At 43.2% G+C, this 23095-nt stretch overlaps 1 protein-coding gene across 5 annotated transcripts in view; it reads left to right on the top strand.

Annotated features, from left to right (window-relative positions):
• Positions 1–23095, top strand: part of VAV1 (vav guanine nucleotide exchange factor 1) — a 73774-nt gene that overhangs the window by 40469 nt on the left and 10210 nt on the right. For 4 of the 5 annotated variants that reach the window (XM_033173446.1, XM_033173447.1, XM_033173449.1 and 1 more), the window contains 12 exons: positions 123–191; positions 1813–1899; positions 9209–9294; positions 10651–10783; positions 11089–11198; positions 11609–11710; positions 12315–12418; positions 13075–13097; positions 14625–14670; positions 15272–15408; positions 18480–18545; positions 21094–21125. In XM_033173446.1, coding sequence (XP_033029337.1) covers positions 123–191; positions 1813–1899; positions 9209–9294; positions 10651–10783; positions 11089–11198; positions 11609–11710; positions 12315–12418; positions 13075–13097; positions 14625–14670; positions 15272–15408; positions 18480–18545; positions 21094–21125 — 995 coding nt within the window. The remainder of the gene's footprint in view (positions 1–122; positions 192–1812; positions 1900–9208; positions 9295–10650; positions 10784–11088; positions 11199–11608; positions 11711–12314; positions 12419–13074; positions 13098–14624; positions 14671–15271; positions 15409–18479; positions 18546–21093; positions 21126–23095) is intronic. The other variant, XM_033173448.1, reaches the window with a different exon arrangement.

Here is a 23095-nt window from a genome sequence, read left to right as displayed (position 1 = left end):
TTTCAGCTGTCAGTAGCGATGCTGTCATATGAATGTTAGCACGTAGTGAAGATTACTTCAGCTATTTTATCCCCCAAATGCAGAAGTTTGCTGATTTTTGTCTGCCTCCTCCCTCCCTCCAGGAGCTGACCAAATACACAGTGGACCCTACAGAAAAGGAGAATCTGCGGCTTGCGCTAGATGCTATGCGGGTGAGACATATTCTAGGGCTAGGCAGAGTGATTTAACGCATCGTGTTTGCAGCCTTAGAATTTCTGGGGTCCCGTGACCAAGGGAGGCTGTACACCCATCTAGGCCACCTGAGGATATTTGCTTGTGTATCTGTCAGTTGGGTGGGGCAATGGTTCTGACGGATGGGTGGGACTTCAGGGTCTCTCAGACCTGGTGGGGGGCCGGACTATATTTGGGGGGGATGAATGAATTCCTATGCCCCACAGATAACCCAGAGATGCATTTTAAATAAAAGGACACATTCTACTCATGGAAAAAACACTGATTCCCGGACTGTCTGCGAGCCGGATTTAGAAGGCAATTGGGCCGGATCTGGCCCCTGGGCCTTAGTTTGCCTACCCATGCCCTAGCCCAATAGCCTTACCATTGAACCTGTACACTGAGTACCTCTATAAATTATAGTGCAATATAAATTACCCCAGTATATTTTTATTTCTTGGAGCTCTTCCAGTCATTGATGCACATGAGGGGGAAGAATGGCAGTGGCGCTGGGAGAAGGGAGCAGAAACGGTGAGGGAACTTTGGGGTGGTGATGGCAGCAACCTGCAGGTGTGGCCTAGCTGCTGCTAGATGGCATCACCACAGTAGAGATCTTGCTTCTTTCTGCATATGTTATCTTTTACTGTATACTTTAATCTCCAAAAGCTTGCTTGCTTGCATGTTAGACCCATGGAATACAATGGGACTTACTCCCAGGTAAATGTGCATAGGTTTTCAGCCCCAATATTCCAGGTTCCAACCAACTGGAAAATCTGGTGTCTTTAAAATACTAAAATTAGTGGAGGATGGACTTCATGATTGTGAGTCTGGGATCTACCTTGTGTTTTACCAGAATCCCAAGAGCCACCAACTACAGACATACATTTAGGGTTCATCCACACTTCTGCTTCTGCCATGCCTAGAAAGAACAGGTCTCATCAGTTTTCCACTTGACCCACACTTTCTCTGTTTTCCCCTACCCCACTCCTTTCCAAAGGAAAACCCGCTCTTTAGTGACCAATTGGAACAAATGGCAATGCAGGGAAAATTCAAATTGCTGTTTGCTCTGAATGAGTGCTAATGAGCGATTTTCCCCGAGGGAAAGCAGTGGGACAAGAGGAATTCCGGATAAGCCCTTAGTATGAAACGACTGAACAACAACATGAAAGAACACGGGAAACTGAGAAGAGCTTACAATCTTTCCACACAGGGTTTCATTTATAGTTTCCGCAAGCTTTCTTAAATTCAGTTGTCACATTTCCAAAGGGTGTGTGCCATTTGGTATTGTGAAACAAGCGGAAGTCGGAAATTCTTGGCAATTGACTAAAATCTTCCAGAGACCTACCGATAGATTCCAGTTTACCTCCTGCCCTACACCAAACCATTTGTATGAACACAGGCCTGCCTTACAGGGTTGTCAGTGCTTACAAGAATAAAACTATGATGAAAGGTATAACTCCTCAGAACATTGCCAAAAGGGGTTTGTTGCGTTGTTGTTGTTGTTGTTGTTCAACTCTCACTTACCTCTTTGATCTTTGGCAAGTACTCCAACCGATCATTTCTTTTTGAATATCAGATCTCATTCATTATTTCCTGCATTAGGATCTGGCTCAATGTGTGAATGAAGTCAAGAGGGACAATGAAACACTGAAACAAATCACTAATTTCCAGCTCTCCATTGAGAACTTGGTGAGTGTTGCGGCAAGAGATTTTGCCTACCTTCTCTTGTTTTTGATAAGGTCTTTCGACTCCAGCATGTATCTTCATATCCATTGAAAAATATAAATTTGCACTTGGTTGATTTTCAGTTACAAATAAATTAGATATAATAAAAAAGGAGAAAAGAAAGAGAAGTAATACTGTCAACAATCATATCCCATTCGTATATTGGTTATTGGAATTCCTTTTGTTCCCACTTTTGCAAAGCTGCTGTTCTAACAGCTTTAAGTAAACAAAAAAAAATTATTCTTGCTAATGCCCCATCCTCCCTGTTTGCTGCCAGAACTCTCCCGTCTAAAAATGTAATATGTCGGAAAAACTTCCGGTTCGGCGCGGCCATCGGAAAGAAGCGCGGAATAGCCCTCCGGGGAATTCCGAGCAAAGTCGGGAGTTTTAAGGGGTTTCGCAAAGGCTCTGCGACCCCTAAACCCACGAGGGGGTACCTTGTGGGCTGTGGCACCCAGCAGCGCTGCAAGCGTGCTCTCCCGATCGGCGGATTTTGCAGTAAATCCGCAAGACGGGATCGAGCTGCTGGCGCAAGGGGAGACACCGCTATCCCGACTCTGCGCAGCCTCTGGCTTCTGATGAAAGCGTCGGATTTCCTTTAAAATTACAATCGGATTCTGCTTTTAAAGAGGGGAAAGGATCCCTGTAAATTGATTTAATTCGGACGTTGGAAAGAATTCGGATAGCTGAAGGGCGCAACAAGGGAGTCCGCCCGACAGCGGGGAGGAAAATGGCGCAGAACAGAAAGTCGCAGGAGTGATCTTCGTATTAAAAACCTACTGAGTGAGTACTAAGTAAAGACCTTTACCATTAAGGGAAAGGCATTTAGACTTTGAATTGGAATTACATTGAACTTAATAGTAGTGGAGAGACCTCGGGAAACCCCTGGTGAAGTCCCTACCGAGAGGTTGGGGGGTGAAATACGTCTGCACCTCAGCCCAGAACTTAAAACCATACCGGACAATAGCCAGAGACAATAGTGCTGTGGAGGGGGTAAAACCCATCCAGTGGGCACGGAAAGACTAGTTAAACTCCGTCCTGGTTTGGAGGCTTGGTTTCGAGTGTTGCTTTAAAGGGACGACTGAGGGGGGGGTTCACTGAAGGCGCGCTATTCCATCAGACAGAGATCGGTGGCGAAAAGATCCCCCAATCGGGGGGGAAGGGAGATCGCTTTCCCCAGTCGGGGGGTGGATTATAAAGCCCATCGGGGCGGATTATTGGTAGTGATAGAGAGACATAACGATCCCTCAATCGGGGGGGTGGATTACAAAGCCCATCGGGGCGGGATTATTGATTTTAATTCGCTGCCTCCAGTCGGGGGGCGAGGATTACAAAACCCATCGGGGTGGGAATATAATTTAGTTTTAATACTGAAACTGAACTTTTTGCTTTGTGTGTGGTGCAACTTTTGACTTTTGGTAACTTTTGTAACTCCGTGTGCAAGAGACAATGTTTCTTTGTGATAGTTCCCTGTGATACATTCTCTTCCTGTTTTTCTCTTGCCTTGCCTGTGTGTGGGAAAAACAATAGCAACATTTTATCCTGTGCTTTTGGAGAGTGATTAGAGTTATAGAGGACATCTAGTGGCAACTGGTGGTATTGCAGACTGGTTAAGACTTAAAGTAAATAGAAGCTCCCTCCAGTGGCCAAAGTAACAAATAACAGGCGCTCCCCCTAGTGGTGAATCTCTGTAATTACAGGTATTAAATTTTTTGGAAAAATGACAGGAAGAGAATCAAAAAAAGTCCCAGCGACTCCGTTAGAAAGAAGGCCTTCTAAACAAGATGAAGTAAAGGATTTAGAAGTATTGTGGCAAAAAATAAAGGAAGAATTTAGGCAAAATGAACAGCGAATGGAGAAAAAATTAGAAGATGTACAAGAAACACTGGATAAAAAAATAGAGGGAGCCGTTGGAGAATTAAAAACAGAAATTCAAGAGTTGTCAGTAAAATCCAAAACAATGGAAGAAGCATTGAAGAGGACACAAAAAGAGGTGAGAGCGACGAAAAAAGAAACAGAACAAGTGAAAGAGGAGATGACACAAATAAATAAAGCACAGGAAGAGATGTGGGATAATTTGGCCCTAACGGAGATGAGACAGAAACAGATGAATTTAAAATTCAGAGGATTGAAGGAAGAGGCAAATGAGGATATAAGGAAGAAAATAATTGAAGAATTGGCTAAGTGGATGGATTTGAAGGAAGAGGAAGTGGCCTATTCAATCACTAATGCTTTCAGAATTAAAGTAAGATCGGTAAAAGCAAAGGCAAAGAAATTTCCAGGTGATTGTCTGGTCATGTTTAATTCAATGGATATGAGGAATGCTATTTTAAGATTGAGCTATACAAAGAAGTTGGTAATCGATGGGAAGCAAATCATCGTGTTTAAGGAGATCCCGACAAGATTCCTGCGAAAGAGAGACCCGTACAAACCATTGGTGGCATCGCTTAGGAAAAAAGGGATTCAACATAGATGGGAATATCCGGAGGGGATCTCCTTCTACTACAAAGATAAAAGATTTAAACTGACAGACGCACTGGAGGTGAAGAAATTTACAAGAAGATATGAAGATGATTTAGGGAAGATAGGAGCACCAGGACCAGCACCGGACGAGGGCAAGAGGGAACAGGATAAGAAGAAAAAGGACAAGAAGAAAGAGGAGGAAGAGAATTTGGAGAAGTTAGGAGCACACGGAGGACAAGAAGAAGAAGAAGAAGAAGAAGGAGAAGAATTGGAGGGGGAAGATGAAGAAGAAGAAGAAGAGGAAGATATTGATAATAAGGATAATAAACCCTAAAAGGTTTAAAAACAAGAGAAAAGGAAAACATGGCTTTGAAAATTACTTCGTGGAATGTAAATGGTCTTAACGATAAAAACAAGAGGAACAGGATAGGACACGTGTTGTATAGGAAAAAATTGGACATAATTTGTCTTCAAGAGACTCATATTGCAAAAAAACATAGACATGTGTTAATTAATAAAAAACTGGGAAGAGAATTTGTTTCCTCGGATTCTTCGAAAAAGAGAGGAGTTGCACTATATATAAAGGAAAAATTTGAACCAAAACTGATCTCGAAAGATGAGGAAGGCAGAATTTTGATAGTACAAATCACGCTGCAAGGCGAGAAGCTGCTGGTAATCGGAATTTATGCACCAAATGAAAATAAAGCAGAATTTTTTAAGAATTTGGAAGATAAATTGATGGAATTTATGGATCAGAAATTGATAGTGATGGGGGACTTTAACGGTGTAGTGATGCCGGAACTTGATAAATCTTTTATAAGAAAGACGGCAAGAGAAGGTAAATTACCAAAATCATTTTTTGATATGACGGAAAACTTAGGATTGGTGGATATTTGGAGGTTGAAACACCCTACTACAAAAGACTTTACTTTTTACTCAGAGCCGAATCAGAGTTTTGGAAGAATTGATCACATATGGATTACAAAGGAATTAATAGGGAGGGTGTCTAGATGTGAAATAACACCGAGAACGCTGTCGGATCACAATTCGATTGATTTGGATTTAAAGAACAAAGAGAAAACCCCCACAAGATGGAGAATGAATGATAGTCTATTTGATGATCCAGAAGTGATAACCAAAGCTAAAGAAGAAATAACAGAGTATTTTAATTTGAATTTACAGAAGGGAACCGGACTGGATGTGGTTTGGGATGCAAGCAAAGCTGTAATGCGAGGATTCTTGATACAAAAGAATAGTCATCAAAGGAAAAACAAGGAAAAAAAGAAAGAAGAAATTTTAACTCAACTGATGATATGTGAAAAGAAATTGATATTGAAACCAATGGATATCCAATTGAAACAGAATATAAAAATATTGCAAACTCAGTTCTCCACGCTGGTGAATCAAGAGATTGAATGGAAAATTAAACAGATGAGACAAAAGAGTTTTGAATCAGCTAACAAGACAGGAAAGCTACTAGCTTGGCAATTGAGAAAGAGACAAAATCAAAATATAATTAACAAATTAGAAATTGGAGATGGTGTAATAGAGGATCCAAAAGAAATAAAGAGAGCTTTCCAAAGATACTATAAAGAGTTGTACCAGCAGGAGAAGGAGAATAAGAAAAAAATAGAAAAGTATTTGGAAGAACATAAATTGGAGAAAATATCAAAAGAGAAATCCGATATCCTGAATACTCAAATTACGGCGTTGGAAATACAAGAAGCAATAAAAAGAATGAAATTGGGGAAATCTCCAGGACCGGATGGGCTTTCGGCAAAATATTACAAAATACTCAGCGAACAGCTGATTCCAGTTTTGAAAGAAGTAATGGATAATATTTTAGAAGGAGGCAAGATCCCAAGCACGTGGAAAGAAGCCTATATAACTTTAATTCACAAACAAGATACAGATCGCTTAAACGTCAAGAATTATCGACCAATTTCTTTATTGAATAATGACTATAAGCTTTTTGCAGATATTTTAGCAACAAGATTGAAGAGAATATTGAATGAAATAATACATAAGGATCAAGCCGGATTTCTTCCTGGTAGACAGTTAAAAGATAATGTAAGACATATTGTTGATGTGATAGAGTATCTGGAAACCAGGAATGAAAAAACGGCTGTATTAATGTTTGTGGATGCGGAAAAAGCTTTTGATAATATTTCTTGGCATTTTATGAAAAAGAGTTTGGAAGGAATGGGAATAGAGGGATCTTTCCTGAAAGGAATTGATGCGATATACTCGGATCAGAAAGCAAAATTAATAGTGAACAATGAAATAACAGAAAGTTTTGAAATAACAAAAGGCACTAGACAAGGCTGCCCGCTATCACCGCTACTGTTCATAACGGTCCTGGAGGTTTTAACGAAGAAATTGAGAGAAAGTCCGGAAATAAAAGGAATTAAAGTTGGTGCAAAAGAATTTAAATTAAAGGCCTTTGCAGACGATTTGGTAGTAACGTTAGAAGAACCCCAGAACAGCGTCCCGAAAGTATTAGAGGAGATGGAGAATTTTGGACAATTAGCAGGATTTAAACTGAATAAAACCAAGACAAAGATGATGGTAAAGAATATGGAAAAAGAGCGAATTTCAGAGATAGAACAAAAAACGGGTATAGCAGTATCAAAGAAAATAAAGTATCTGGGAATATGGTTAACTCCAAAAAATATCAACCTTTTTGAAGATAATTATCAACCTGTTTGGAAGGAGATTAAGAAAGATTTGGAAGTATGGACTAGACTCAAGCTTTCCCTTAGTGGAAGAATAGCAGCAATTAAGATGAATGTTTTACCGAGGATGTTATTCCTATTTCAGACAATACCAATAATTAAGGGAACAGGACAGTTTAAAGAATGGCAAAAAACATTGAGTAGATTCATCTGGCAGGGACAGAAACCAAGGATTAAATTGAAGTTATTGATTGACAAAAAGGAAAGGGGCGGTTTCGCCCTACCAGACTTGAAGTTGTATTATGAAGCTTCCTGTTTGTGTTGGCTAAAAGAATGGATAACATTGCAAAATACTGATCTGTTAGATCTAGAAGGATATGATAATAGATTCGGATGGCACTCCTATCTTTGGTATGATAAGATAAAGGCTCATAGAGGTTTTTTAAATCATGTGATAAGGAGGGCCATCTTCGAAGTATGGGAAAGGAATAAGAGACTTTTAGAGAGCAAGACCCCATGGTGGATCTCACCGATTGAGGTTCTTACCTTAAAAAAAGTTAACATGGAAGGTAAAAGGTCCACATATGAGGACTTGCTTATGAGAACAGAAAAAGGTTGGAAGTTAAAACCATACCACCAGATGGAAGATCTTTTTACAGGATGGATTCAATATCACCAAGTGCATAATTTGCTCTTAGAAGACAGAAAGATTGGTTTTGAAGATAAAAAATCTAGATTTCAGACTGAGCTATTAGAAGGTAGAGGTAAATTTTTAACAAAAATGTATGATTTGTTGTTGGAATGGTATACTAAAGATGAGTTGACGAAAGAGGTGATGATAAAATGGGCAATGGACTTTGGGCACAATATAGATTATGATGCATGGACTAAACTATGGAATGAGACTTTGAAATTCACTGCATGTGAAACATTGAAAGAGAATGTTTATAAGATGATGTATAGATGGTATTTGACTCCAGTAAAATTGTCAAAAATGTATAGAATGCATGATAAGTTATGTTGGAAGTGTAGACAAGAAGAAGGTAGTTTTTATCACATGTGGTGGACTTGCAATAAGGTCAAAGGTTTTTGGGAAGCAGTCTATAATGAGCTTAAGAAGATGTTTAAATATACTTTCCCAAAAAAACCTGAAGCCTTTCTGTTGGGATTGATGGGAGATGAAATAGCTAAGAAGGACAAAAGATTGTTCATGTATGCGACAACTGCTGCAAGAATACTATTAGCCCAAAAGTGGAAATTACAGGAGTTGCCTACAATTGATGAGTGGCAGGCGAAGATGGTGGAATATGCTGAATTGGCAAAACTGACCGGCAGGGTCAGAAACCAGGATGACTCGAGGTTTCAAAGAGACTGGAGTAAATTTGTGGAGTATCTAAGATTGAACAGAGGAAGTTTAAAAACACTTGTAGGACTGGAATAAACCTTTGACAAAGACTAATAAGGTTGTAATATGAACTGCGCGACAAAACTGGACTAGAAAACCTGTTGACGTGGAGGAGGGGAGTCAGAGCTCGGCGGAGCTATAGTATTGCATTGTTTATTAGATATGATTATTTGTTGTAATTTGTTATTTTTTTGTTTTTTTTTGGAAAATAATAAAAATTTATTATTAAAAAAAAAATAAAAATGTAATATGTCTTCTCCTATGCTCCTACCATCTCCAGTATCTGTAATCTTATCAGGGACATATATAGTTTTGGAATGAACTAGTCTGAACAAAAGGTTGTAAAAGCTTTCCTTAATATTAAAGGCATATAATTCTTAAGGAACTGCCTGCCATATCCAGCACCTGCCTTTGGAGGATCATCAGGTCTTGCAAAGCACTTGCATGGGATTTTCCAAGCTTCAAGGATCAGCTGATGAGCTGATGGTTGGTTCTTGTGGAGTGCTATGCTCTGGGCTTGGCAAGACACATGCTATGCAGGTTGTGACTTTGCCCATATGGTTTAGTTTCAAACCATGCAGGCGAAAATAGGTCACTTGATGGCTCCACCCACCTGTCAAAGTTGCCTGGCAAGGGTGGGGGAGATAACAGTCTGGTCCAATTCTAAATAAACATCTTCTGAATGCAGCCAGTTGATCTCTTGTAAGGAACACATTCTCCTTCTCCCTAGACACAATCCCTGGCTCACTTTGGGAGGCCGAAGATTGACGGGGAGCTCAAGATCATCAGCGGGGAGAAGCGCTCAAAAATAGACAGGTGATGGCATGCACATCCTATAGAGAGGAGGTTCTCAAACTGTGGTCTGTTGAACACTGGTTGCCTATGAGCCTCATTCAGCTGGTCCATGGAAAAGTTTAATGAGTATCTGCACTTGGCCCTGTACTTGGTTTGGTTGTTTATTTTCCAGCAGTGGAAACAGAGGCTGTTCTGAACAGGGCCAGATTATCAAACAGGCTAACAAGGTCCTGCCCTCTAGGGTTGGTGCTTTTTATGATATGGCTCTGGTGTAGTCTGCTAATATTTCCCTAGGAATTTATCTTGGTTTGCCTAGTGTGGGGCCCAGGATTTTCATAACACAGCACATGTTTTAAATAGGACAGTGTTTTTCAACCACTGTTCCGTGGCACACTAGTGTGCCGCGAGATGTTGCCTGGTGTGCCGTGGGAAAAATTTGTTTATTTGATTCCTATTCAAGAGAATTACTTTATATATAGTCAATATAGGCACAGAGTTAATTTTTTAACATTTTCTAATGGTGGTGTGCCTCGTGATTTTTTTCATGAAACAAGTGTGCCTTTGCCCAAAAAAGGTTGAAAAACACTGAAATAGGATGTCAGCACTGAAGAAAAGACAATATTAAGTGGCTGGATAAGACCCCTAGCAAACTTCAAGATCTTTTTTTCACCCCATACCTTTCCCCATGAAAAAACTGCTCTTTAAACACAACAAAACTGCTCTGAAGCGCAACAAACAGCAATTCGGGGTTTTCTGTGGATTGCTGTTTGCTCCAATTCAGTGTTAAATGGCAGGTTTTCGCGAGGAAAGCTCTGGAACAAATGAAATAGCGCTCGGACACAGGACTTTAAAGTACAGACTGCCTGGTAAGCATGGAGGAAAAATAAGTGTGGATAAGCCCTTTGTTGAAGCAGCCCAATGTTTTCTTGGCCCACAAACTCCCTAATTGTACATGGATTGGTATTTCTTTTTGTTTCCATTTTTGGGCTTAAATAATTCTTGCTGCAGTTGTTGCATACATAAATAATTTTTTTATCTCCCTTTGGTATTTCATCCCCCACTATTCCTAGTAAAAAGGCTTCCGGTTTTTAAACAAAAATATTTTTATATATTTTCTTCAACTCATTATGTATCATTTCCCAGTAAATGACATATAGGTGGTATTGAACACCAAACAAACTTGCTAAAATGTATTGAACAAGTAATCAAGAGTGTTGGATATGTAAAGAAAAGGAAGTGAATTTTTATCACGTGGTGGACCTGTAAAGAGGTAAAAGCTTACCGACCTGTGCTTTCTAGACATGGGACAAACAGAAGTGGGGATGATACCTTTATCTCACCCTTGTTGGAATTTCTCAAGTTAAAACTGTCTTGCAGGTATGCTTTTCTCCTGGACAAAGCCCTGCTAATCTGCAAGCGGAAAGGAGATTCATATGATATGAAGAAATTTGTCGACCTGTCCAGCTACCAGATCCGAGATGACTCTTCTGTAGAGAAAGACAACAAGAAGGTAATTTTCTATGGAAAAGAATTTTCTATTTTGTTTCGACTATGGCAGACCAACACGGCTACCCACCTGTAACTGGAACAAGAAGGTAATGTTTGGGTATGCATTTGGGGGCTGGGGGGGGGGCTGAGAAGGAAATGGGAGTTGCGGCCTTAATTCAGCAGGCACCTCCACCCCAGAAGAGAACTCTGTTCTACCCAATCTACCCAAATGGGACTATCAGGGAACAAAGGAGTCCATGTCAATAAATATGGCCCAGCCAAGATTTTATGCTAATCTGTTATTCCCCTTTTCTTTCTTCTTGCCAGTGGACTCACATGTTTGTCCTAATCGAGCTTAATGGTTCCTCGGGCTACGAACTGTACTTTAAGACGCGGGAGCTGAAGAAGAAATGGATGGAACAATTTGAAATGGCCCTGTAGGTCTACTCTTCTACTCCTGCCCCTGTTGTATGCTATCCTTTACAATCCCAAGACTCCTATATGTTGCAGTCCAGCTGCAGATCCATTCTAGTTACTGGAACATTTCCATGACAGTACAATGATTCTGCAGCACTGGAGCTTGACCATAATATTACCAGGGGGGGGGGAAATGTGCAAAATTGACAGATTTGATGTAAGAATCTGAATCATTCTAACGGGCTGGGGTGGACATCCAGGGCCCACCCAGGCTGGTGTTTTGTTGTGGGTGTTTTCTGCAACCTCTTCTTGACACAAGGATGTCTTTATTCTGTGTTGGCTCCAAACAAACAGTCCATAAGCCCGTGAATTTGATGTAGCCACCATTGTTGTAAGCTGCTGGCTCACTGCTTCTCAATTTCTGGTGCAGCTCTAATATCTACCCTGAAAATGCTACAGCAAATAGACACGAGTTCCAGATGTACTCCTTTGAGGATACCACCTCCTGCAAAGCCTGCCAGATGCTGCTGAGGTACATATGCCACCCCACTCTACCCAAGCCATACAGGAAGGACAACTACCGTATTGGCCCAAATATAAGCCACACTTTTTAAAACCAAATTCTGACAGTGAAAAGTGTGGCTTATATCCGCGACCTTACAAAAAATGGCTTGTCCCCGGATGTTGGCTGGTTTGGGCTGGGCCGGCTTCCAAGATGGCGGCGTGGTGAGGGGGTTCCCTAGAGGGAGCCAGAAGGCGGCGATAAGGAAGGGAGGGAGGAGCGCGGACGAGAGAGTGAGAAGGTCTGCTAGGAGGAGGAACAGGAGGTGTAGTTGGTGTGCTGGGACTGGCGCTAGTCTGAGGTGCTGCCTGGCTTTAGCCCACCGAGGGGCGCGTGAGTCCTGCCAGCCGCCACCTCTCTCCGCCCATCCCGTCAGGAGGCCATGGTGGTGCTGACCCTTGTCTTGTTGAACAATTGAGAGTCAGAAAACCTGATCTACTGCAAATTACCCAGAGATCTGATCTACCAGTAGATGCAGACCTATCTTCTACCCAGCACTTATGTAAGGGAACTAAGCAAGACTCCACTTTATCATACATAAGCCCCCTCCCTCCTCTTTCCCATCTGCACACAGAGGAACCTTCTATCAGGGCTATCGCTGCAGCAGATGCCGGGCACCTGCTCACAAGGAATGTCTGGGGCGGGTGTCACCGTGTGGAAAGTCCAGCTCAGGTAAAGGTAAGGTTTCAGACTCCTCTAAATTGGTGGACGAGTCACTAGAGCAGCCTTTCTCAACTTTGGGCCAGGTCCCCAGGTGTTGCTGGACTGCAACTCCAACCATCCCTGACCACTGGTCCTGCTAGCTAGGGGGTATACAGAGTGTTATGTACTGAGCTGATTCCTAGAACAATAGGATCCAGAATGCAGCAGTCTGATGGGTCCGCAGGAGCCACCCAATCCAGCTCCAGGTGGAAGTGAATCAGCGACCTGATTGGCCTGCAAGAGCAGCCAATCAGGCTCCTAGATGGAAGTGAATCTGCAACCTGATTGGCTTACAGGAGTAGCCCGGGATTAGCCAACCATGTGGGGCCCATTGTGTAAATAATGTATATATAGCAGACGTTTTGGGGAAAGATTCATTCACTGCTACTATGAGCTGAATAAAGAGCATGAAATTCACACTCGACTCTGAGTATATTTCACAGAGAATGATTATCGATAATGAAATGGGAAACAATAAGATGGTGATACACAGTTTCACCTCATTTTTAAAAGGGTGTGTGTGAATCAGAGCTCCATTCCTACAGTAGGCGGTGATATACAATTACGTGCTTCATTTTAAGCACTTCTCTTTATGCCTATTGTAATCTTTCCTTATTTTCTGTTTAATGCAGAGTCTGGATCTACCATGAAAAAGGTAAAAAAAAGAAAAAGTTGAAGGAGTTAATAGCAATAATAGATGGGGTGGGGTGGGGTGGAAGGACATCTGCAAGAGAGCCTAGCTAGCAGGAAGGGGTGTTTAACCCTTACCCTAACAGTTCTCCCCCTCCACCTTTCTGCTCAGACCTCCTCTCCCCAAAAGAAGCCTATTTTTAGCCTTGGTACCAAGATTTGGGGGAGCAGGAAGGGCTTTTGCAGAGAAGAATTGACAGGTTGGGGGGGAAGGTTAAACACCCCCTTCTTCCTGCCAGTCCTCCTTTGCCCTTGTGCTCATAAGACAAACATGGGGCCCTGGGAACCTATTTTTGCCTAGCATTGTGTGGTTCTGCCCAAAGGTTGCTTTTTTTAGCAGGAGCCAATGGCAGTTCTTGAGATTGAAAATGAGTACCAGTAATTCATACCTTGATAAGAAATTTTTACTTGGTGGCCGAAAGACACCACAATTGTTTCCTCCCGAAAGAGCCAAATTAAGTGCAGGCATGCACAGCAAATAATACCTAGAAATTCAAAGAACTGGAATTTTAGAACAAAATTCTGGGTATCTCCAGTTTTGGTTAATGTGGATATGAATTATAAAATATAGATGGTGTTGTGTTCTTTCCCATTCATTGCTCAGTTAGAGACAAGCAGTTAACAATTTGACTGGATTGTTCAATTCATTTGTAAATTGTTTGCATGCTGCCGCCTTTGTCCCCATAGCCACAGAGCCCTGACCCCCAAAATATCTCCTCCCTTTTCTCCTTCGCCCCCTTTTATTTCTTCAGTCCTTGCCTCCTTTACTTCTCAACATCAGGTCTTTTTGCTGCTCCCCTCCCCTGCTATTTCCATCCCTGCACTCCATCCCCACCTCTTCAAACCCACTGCTTCCTAAGTCCTCTTCTCACTCATCTTCCCAAACCTCAATCTGCTTAGCATCAAACCTTTTTGCTTGCTTGCTTCCACCAGGATGTAGATCCTTCTGTCTGTATACTTTGTGTGAGGGCTTGTCCACACTTCCACTAGTTCCATGCCTAGAAAGCATTGGGGGTCCAATAGATTTCCCCATACTTTCAATGCATGAGTCTGAGCTGTTTTTCCTTCGCTCTGCCACTTTCCCCTGGAGAACCACAGAAAAACCGGTTGACATTTGTTCCAATTCAGCAGTAACCAGCAGGTTTTCCTGGGGAGAAGCGGCAGGACAAAGGGGAAGTGTGGATGAGCCCTGTGAGGGAAGTTTGTCAACATGCAATGGGCTGAACTTTTCTCCTCGTGAATGTGGATAATTGTGAATGTTCTGTGACATCACAGCAACTCAGCCAATGGTGTGGAAATGGTTCATAATCCACAGTCAACCAATTTTTTAGCTTAAGATGCGTACATTGTGCATAATGAATAAAATACTCCATACAGGTTTAATATGATATATCATTCCAGAAACTTGGGTGTGTACCTTGGTGATTATAATTTTCTATATCCTCTCACCTCATTCCTGTTACCTGAACCAAAATCCATTTTTTCTGTGCAGAATAAATCCAATCGACATACACTGGAGAGTGATAAAGCTGCTCTGGGTGAGTTGTGGTTACCTGGTAGCTCGCTATGTATGTTTCCGCAAGGACACCAATGATGGCAGGTGACCGATGAAGGATTGAGGCTGGCACCCCTCCAAGACTAGCAGCAGAGCATCTGGAGAACTCACTGCTTCCATTCACCTACATGGCCCCACCCATCACTTGGTCACAGCATAGTGTTGTTGTTCCTGGTTATTTAAAAAGCTCACTCCCATAGCATGTGGTTGAAATAAAAGCAATAATAATAATTTTCTTAGTCATACTCAGCCCATCTGGCTGGGTTTCCCCAGCCACTCTGGGCAGCTTCCAGCAGACTATAAAAACATAACAAAACACCAAACGTTAAAAGCTTCCCGATACAGGGCTGCCTTCAGATGTCTTCCCAAAGTTGGGTAGTTCTTCATCTCTTTGACAGGGTGGGTGCCACTACCAAGAAGGCCCTCTGCCTGGTTCCGTGTAACTTCACTTCTTGCAGTGAGGAAACCACCAGAAGACCCTCGGAGGTGGACCTCAGTGTCCGGTCTGAATGATGGGGGCGGGGTGTGAAGATGCAAGGAAACTGATTCGTCTAATCACTGCAATTCTCTTCTTTGCTCTTAAGGGCTGCCCAAATTGGAGGTCTGCCAGGAGTATTGTGGTGTTCCTCCACCTCCTGTGGCATTCGGTCCACCACTGAAGCTCAACGTGGGGGATATTGTGGAGCTAAACAGAGCTGAGGCCGAGCAGCTGTGGTGGCAGGTAGGCATAGTCAACATTCCTGTCAAACAGTAGCTCTTCAGTCTTGAGGTGACATCAGGATAACATGGTGATGAATAACTGGGATGATGAATGAGCTATTGCATAGGTAAAGGTAAAGGACCCCAGAAAGTTAAGTCCAGTCACGAACAACTGTGGGGTTGCGGTGCACATCTCACTTTACAGGCCGAGGAAGCCGGCGTTTGTGCGCTCCGCAGACAGTTTTTCCGGGTCATGTGGCCAGCATGACTAAGCTGTTTCTGGTGCAACAGAACACCAAAATCAGAGCAGCGCACGGAAACGCCATTTACCTTCCCGCCGGAGCGGTACCTATTTATCTACTCACACTTTTTGGGGGGGCGTGCTTTCGAACTGCTAGGTTGGCAGGAGCTGGGACCAAGCAACGGGAGCTCACCCCGTCGCAGGGATTCGAACCGCCAACCTTCTGATTGGCAAGCCCAAGAGGCTCAGTGGTTTAGACCACAGCGCCACCCACGTCCCATTGCATACCTTCTCAGAATACAAAAAAAGGAACTACTGAATCTTTAAGTGCAAGTCTGTCAGTGTGATTTGAAGAACTAAAGGGGAACATAGGTATAGGATGCTGAACTCTTCTCCTTCCCTCCTGCTCTTACTCCTGCAATCCGCTTTGTTTGCACACTGCTGTGGCCTTTTAAATGACCCCTGTCCTAACAGGCAGCAGCAGAGGGGGAGTTCCAGCTGCCAATCAAATTGCTGCCCAGAGGTCAGCATTACTCTTGCAGGAGGAGCCTTTGCGGCCAAAGCAGCATGTCCATGGACCATTTCCAGAGATTGATTTAGCAATCATCAGGCTACTTATTCCCCCAGAACGGGGGTCAGCAACCTGCGGCTCCGGAGCCGCATGCGGCTCTCTGACAGGTCTCCCGCGGCTCCGGCATGCCCCCTTTCAATGCCCTTTCAATAATAATTAAATGGTTATCGGCAAAAAAAAAGGGGCCAAAAAAAACCATGAATAATCCGCATCAACGTTGAACAGCTGGGCGGTCTTTCTCAGCCCTCTCGGGGTTCCCGAGGACAGACCCAAGATTGATGTCCACCTTGACCACTCCCAGAGAGAGGAAGCGACTTCTTCACACCAATAAGCGTGTGGGGAGGGCTGAACTTTTACCACCTCGGCGTGCCGATTGGCAGGACAGATCGCCCGCCTTGGCGCATAGGCTCGGAGCCGGGGCCTTACCGCCGAGGTAGCCACTGAGGATGAAGGCGGGAGGCGGGCACGGGAGAGCGACGCTTCGTCCGGCCAATGAGCCGCCGGGATGCCTGTTCCTGTTTGAGGGGAACGTGCCAATGAGGGTGGCGTTAGGGCGGGGAGAAGAAGGAGCTGGGCTTTGCGAGTTACCGAGAGAGAGAGAGAGAGAAAAGAGTCGGGATAATAAAGGTGGTGGGAGGTGGCGGCGGCGATTGGAGCGGCCCCTGTTCTGAGCGGCCCCTGTCGGGCGGAATCCTTTTCAAAGTGGCCGCGCGGAGGGCGGAGCAGGCGGGCCAGGCGTCGCCGTGACGGGAGGGTGGTGATGGTCGCCGACAGGATGAAGTAGATCTGCTTTGGGGGGGCGGTGGCGAAAACGTCTGGGCTGCTTCTGAAACCTCCGCCAACCGGTGCTTCGCCAGCGCTCGCTGCGGGCGGTGTACATGCTCAACGACGGCCCCAAGGGCGGCTCGGGGGCCCGGAGCCCCGAGGCCGGCGCGCTGCAGTGCCTGGCGCGATTTCCCCCCCCCTCAAACCTGTTTTTTGCTTTTTTGCTTTTTGCCTTGCTCTCCCACTCCCCTCTCTTTTTCTTCCTCCCCTCCTTTTTTAATCCAAGGGGAGAAATCCCATTTTTAAAACAAACAAACAAATGAAAAACAAACAAACCCCCCCACAGCTGCTGCAGCCACTCTATTTGAATTTTTATTATTACCCTTTTCTCCCCCTATCCCCCCTTTTTCTTTTCTCTTCCCCTTTTGTTTTTGTGTTCAAAAAAAGGAAAAAGAAGAAAAAGATTTCCCCCCTTTATTTTTATTTTTTAAACTACTACATATTTTTAATAGATATCCTCCCCACCCCACCCCACCCCACCCCAATTTATATTTTTCCACCCCACTTTTCCATTCCCACCCCCCCTTTTTCTTTCTTTATTAGTTCGCTTGCCAACCTATCTTAGAGGGGGAAGCCCTCTCTCCCACCCACCACACCCCCCAAACAACTTTGAGCTGAACCCCCAAAAACAGGGGTAGATCACTGCTGAAAGTAGATCACAGTTTCTTGGGAGTTGGCCACCCCTGGTATAAGACATGTAACTAGAATAAAAAATTTAAAAAACCAAGCAAATAATTGTAATAACTACTGTAATAAAGCACTGCTATAATTATATAGAATTTCCCTAAAATTTTGGTTTCATTCGCCTTTCTGTGCTGAAATGTCACAACCTGAACGACCATGGCTTGCCCCCCCCCCCCGTTTTGATCCTGGGTACGCCCCTGAGTCAATGCAAAAAAGTAAGAACTTATTCTTGTTGTTTTTACTAATTATACTTTGCATTGGCTCCTATACGTTATTTATTATTATTGCATTAAGGTAAGAAACAATATATGCAGCATTATATTTGTTTTAAATGTCGCAATGGTTTTGCGGCTCCCAGTTGTTGTTTTTTCCTTTGGAAATGGATCCAGGTGGCTCTTTGTGTCTTAAAGGTTGCAGACCCCTGCCCCAGAAGATCCTCTGCTCTTTTTCACAGTCTAGAATTAGGCTAGTTCCAAGTAGCTTAAATGTGCTAAATTTGGGACTGGAAAGGGTGGCTTCTTGCTTCCAGTTCACAGCACAATTTGATGCAAGGGCTATTTTTTGGCAGCAGTTTGAGAGGCATTCTATGAAGTGGGGGAAACTATGGCAAAAAAAACAAAACCCTTCCAGGTCATTTCAGGTCAATGCTTGTAATCAACTTAAAGTCAACCACTGGAATTTCCCCCCATCATCTAAAGCTCTTTTCAAAAATGTTCAACTGCAAATCGACCATATTTTTCATGGGTTCTTTGCTTTCATTCATTGTTTTCAGGGGAGGAACACATCCAGCAATGACATTGGCTGGTTTCCTTGCAAGAAAGTGAAGCCTTATATCTGTGTAAGTAGCACATATCTGGGGAAGGTGATTTCTTTCTGTGTATTAGTTGATTAGAGGATTATTGAAACTGGCTTGATATGTTGTAAACCATTGGTCATCACAAAAAATTAGAATTAGCTTGAGGTACAGTTTAGCATAAGTGGTTCCCAACACACTGGACACCACGGAATCATAGAATTGTAGAGTTGGAAGGGACCCCAAGGGTCATCTAGACCAACCCCCTGCAATGCATGTTTTGCAATAGTGTTTGTTTGTTTTTGGTCTAATCTGTTGGGCTCCTAGAGCAAACACAGAAATCTTACCAGCAAGTAACACGTTTTCTCCCTATTATTCAAAAATTAAACTTTCTGAATAATTCCTTTGAGAAAGTTTTCCCTAGAAGAGGTATACAGGGAGTAATACAGTATATAACAAACAATATACCGGTATTTCACTTCTCCCTGGCTGCAAATACGTAAACAATGATTAACAGATACTCCAGCGTCATAGATTTGTAGAGTTGGAAGGCACCCCAAGGGTCATCTAGCCCAACCCCCTGCAATGCAGGAATCTTTTGCCCAACGTTGGACTCAGACCCATGCCCCTGAGATTAAAAATCCCATGCTCTACCAACTAAGCTATCCCTGTGTTCTCCCTCATCTAAATATAGCCTACTATGGACATGCTTTTTATATATCAAAGCTGTGAATAACTTCCATATCACATCAGCAAATAATTCAAGGAAGTAATCTGGAAATCCATAATCAAATTTCAGAGAATACTAAAATGGTGATTCTCCAAACTATGCAAACAAAGGTTCCACTCTTTAACTTTATTTTTAATACACTGCTTCGTGGCTACAGGTGTAGCTTCAGAACATCAAGGATTAGTCCATACTTGCTCAAAAGGGTTTCACATTTGTTAGCCCAATTCCAAGAAAATCTTATTAGAGATTTCCTCCAATTAACATTTTTAGGCAACTTTGCGTCTGGCATATGCTGTGATTTCAGATAATACAGAAGCAGGGCAGTATGAACTGTGGACAATATAGAAAAATTCCCACCCTCAAATCTCATATTGACAATAGGAATGCCACTTGGGAGATTCAAGTATGTGCTCTATTGAGATGTTGAATGAGTGTTCGTGGAGGTTATAGATATTGGCAGTGCTTTTTTTCCTGGGGGGACGCAGGGGTACACATACCCCTAAATATCACAGCTCCAACTATGGGGGCAGCTATGTTCCTCTGGGCCCTGGCTCTATTCTCTCTCACAGCTCCAGTCATTTCAGACCCGTAATATGCCCCCCCCCCCAAAATTTCTATTTCCTGGGCAGATTTTTAAGTGGGATGTGAGTGTCCCTTTAAATACCAGTTGCTGGGGATCACAATTGGAGAGAATGCTATGGTGCTCACGTGCTTCTTCCAGGCATCTAGTTGGCTCCTGTGAGAACAGGATTCTGGTCTGGAGGGGCCTTTGATTTGCCCCAGTAGGGCTCTTCTTAATAATAACAATAATTTTATTATTTATACCCCGCCCAGCTTCCAGCACATATGAAAACATAATTATTGTGGTTTTGGGTGGTTATTATGAAATTGCTACTCTTTGTTTTCATTTTTCTTCTGGGGAATGTAATCATCAAATTGTTTCCCTGGGTTTCCCTGGGCTTCTTCCATTACTTTTCAGAGCAGGGCTGGTGCCAGACCTCGGAGGTGCCGCTTACGGGTGCCTCATCCTCGCAGACAAGACAGAGCCTTTGCCTGCTACCACAAGCAAAGGCAGCAAGGCCCCCTCTCCCAGGCCACCCCACCTCCCAACACCCATGACAGGAAAATTGACATGGCTGCTGCTGCGCACCATCCATTCCTCCTGCTGGGATGACAGATCCAGTGCTTTTGGGGGGGGGAGATGCAGAGGGACACAGACCCCTAAACATTTTGTGAATCTAAGTTTGGCCTCATTGAGAGGCAGTATTTCAATATGAGTAGGAAAATGAGAGTACTCCTAAACATTATTTATATATGTGTGTGGGTGGGTGGGTGTGTATGAATGAAAAACAAGCACTGGATATTGCCTTAACCCTGTGCTGTTTAGTACCCATCTTGGATGCTTCTGGATAGGTGTTTATTGTGGGATTAGTATGTCTCATGCATTCAACTTTTTTGCAGCATCCACACAATGCCATTATCACCAAAATGCTAGCTCATATTTTTTGCGATTTAATCCAGATTTACCCTTTCCAGTGTGTTTTAAAAAAAACAACCTGCTGCCAGTTATCTGTTACTGATATTTCAATAAGCTAGTTAACAATATTAAGCCCCCATCTGGAAGCACCCAAAGAAGAGAGAAAGTGTTTTCACTTAGGTCCCCAAAAAGAACATTGCAGCCCAGTGCTATAACACTGCATTTGCTGAATTAGAAGAAAACCAGCTGGAAAAAATTATGCCACGGGACATACTTGATAAAAGATGCCTTTTCCCCCTCTGCTGTTTTTTTTTTTTAACTTTCCACAATACAAATCCCAACCCAATTCACAGAAAATAAATACTTTATCACCTTTTCTTTCCCAGATTCCTCCTCCAGATCTGTCAGTCTTCCATTGGTAAGTAACACTATAGAATTAAACAATTTCAGTAGCTTGTTATCCAAAACTCCTTATTTTGTGATGTCCTTGCATCCTACGTAGGACTAGGGTTTCTGCTGGTAGTAGCCCACTTGAAAATCTACACAGTATGCAAGTACAATGAGACATCACATGCACATACAAGGTTTGCTGTGAGGAAATCCAAGATCATCCAATTGTTTCAATTTCCGACTCATGTGAACCCAGTGCAGTTCTGAATCTCTTTAGCCACCTTACAGCAAACTTTACTGCTTTTTTTACATCGCCTTCTCAAACAGTTACACGAGCCCAATATAACTCAGGAGCTCCCTGGTATAATTCTGTATGTAAACAAGCCAAACTCCAACTGCGCTCAATATACAACGAGTATAAAAACTCAGGCGCTTCCAGCTTACCATCTATATACTTTCAAGCCAAATTAGTCTATAAACAGGCTCTGAAAATGGCAAAACGGGAGTGGCAGTCTACCCGTTGGCAAGCCTTGATCTTAGCTTCCAAATCCCGCAGAGCTAATGAATTCTGGTCACTAATTAACAGTAGAACTAGGAAATATCCCTTGACTGTTATCCCGGCCCCTACTTGGGAACAGTTCCTGAGGAAATGTTTCTCACAGGCAGAGGCTCCGGTTCCCCATCTGGAGCACTTGTTCGAACACCTACCCAGATGGCCGCCCACAGATCCAGGCGAAATATCAGTCCTAATATCCCAGTTGAAAGTCGGCAAGGCCCCCGGCCCTGACCTGGTTCCTGCAGAGGCTATTAAATCACATCCTGAGTGGTGGTCAGGAATCCTGGCCAAAACCTTTGACGCCATTAATGTTACTGGCTGTATTCCCAAGACATGGAAGGAAGCCATTATTATACCAATCTATAAAAAAGGTCCTCCTGCTGATCCAGGGAACTATCGTAGTATCAGCCTCCTTTCGACTATAGGGAAAATATATGCCCGCTTGTTGCTGTCTAAACTGTCTCAATGGGCAGAAGAATCCAACCTGATTGGCCATGAACAAGCGGGCTTTAGACCCAATCGTTCCACCATAGATCATGCCATAATCCTTTATCATCTTGCAAGGAAATACTCCTTCCCCAGTCGAGGACATTTATGCGCTGCCTTCATAGACCTGAAGGCAGCCTTCGACAGCATCCCCAGAACCATTCTATGGGAGAAATTGGCGAGGTGGGGCATTGATAAAAGGCTCCTTTGGCTCATGATCCAACTGCATGGTGGATCCTCTGCCAGAATCAGACTTACCCCCGCTGGTGACCTTACAAACGCGGTCCCGATAAATAAAGGAGTCCGACAAGGTTGTATATTAGCACCTTACCTTTTCAACCTGTTTGTCAGTGATATGAGAGAGCCTCTAAATGAGTCGCACGCTTACATTCACGCCCCCCGCATCGCAAACTACCGTTGTCCGCTGCTTTTATACGCAGATGATGCGGTGATCCTTTCTTACTCAAGGGTTGGGCTATGTAGGGCGTTAAAGATCTTTACTGCTTACTGTCAATCTAACCAATTGTCCATCAACCACTCAAAATCAAAAGTTGTAGTCTTCTCTAGAAGTCGGAAACTTTTTCAGTGGAAGCTTGGTGGAGTAAAAATAGATCAAGTTTTTAAGTTCCAATATCTAGGGATTGTTTTCCAATACAACCTGAGCTGGAAATCCCAAGTTCTACACCTACTTAACAAGGGCAAAACTCTATCGCATGCACTTCTCCAGTTCTTTTTCTCAGACGGAGCCCTACACGTGCCCTCGGCTTTAAAGGTGTACAACGCAAAAGTTATTACCACTCTTACTTATGCTGCTCCGCTTTGGGCAGCTCTGGTAAATCCGGCCCCGCTGGAGGTGCTGCAAAATCAGTTTCTTCGCCGGCTCTTAAAACTCCCTACGTGTGTTAGTAATGCAGCTATACGACTAGAATTGAAGATTCCTTCACTAGAGACTCTCT

This window comes from Lacerta agilis, chromosome 16 (assembly GCF_009819535.1).
Source record: "Lacerta agilis isolate rLacAgi1 chromosome 16, rLacAgi1.pri, whole genome shotgun sequence".
NCBI classification, from domain to species: Eukaryota; Metazoa; Chordata; class Lepidosauria; order Squamata; family Lacertidae; genus Lacerta; species Lacerta agilis.
Note: the sequence above shows the minus strand (reverse complement) of the source record. Positions and strands in the feature narration are given on the sequence as shown.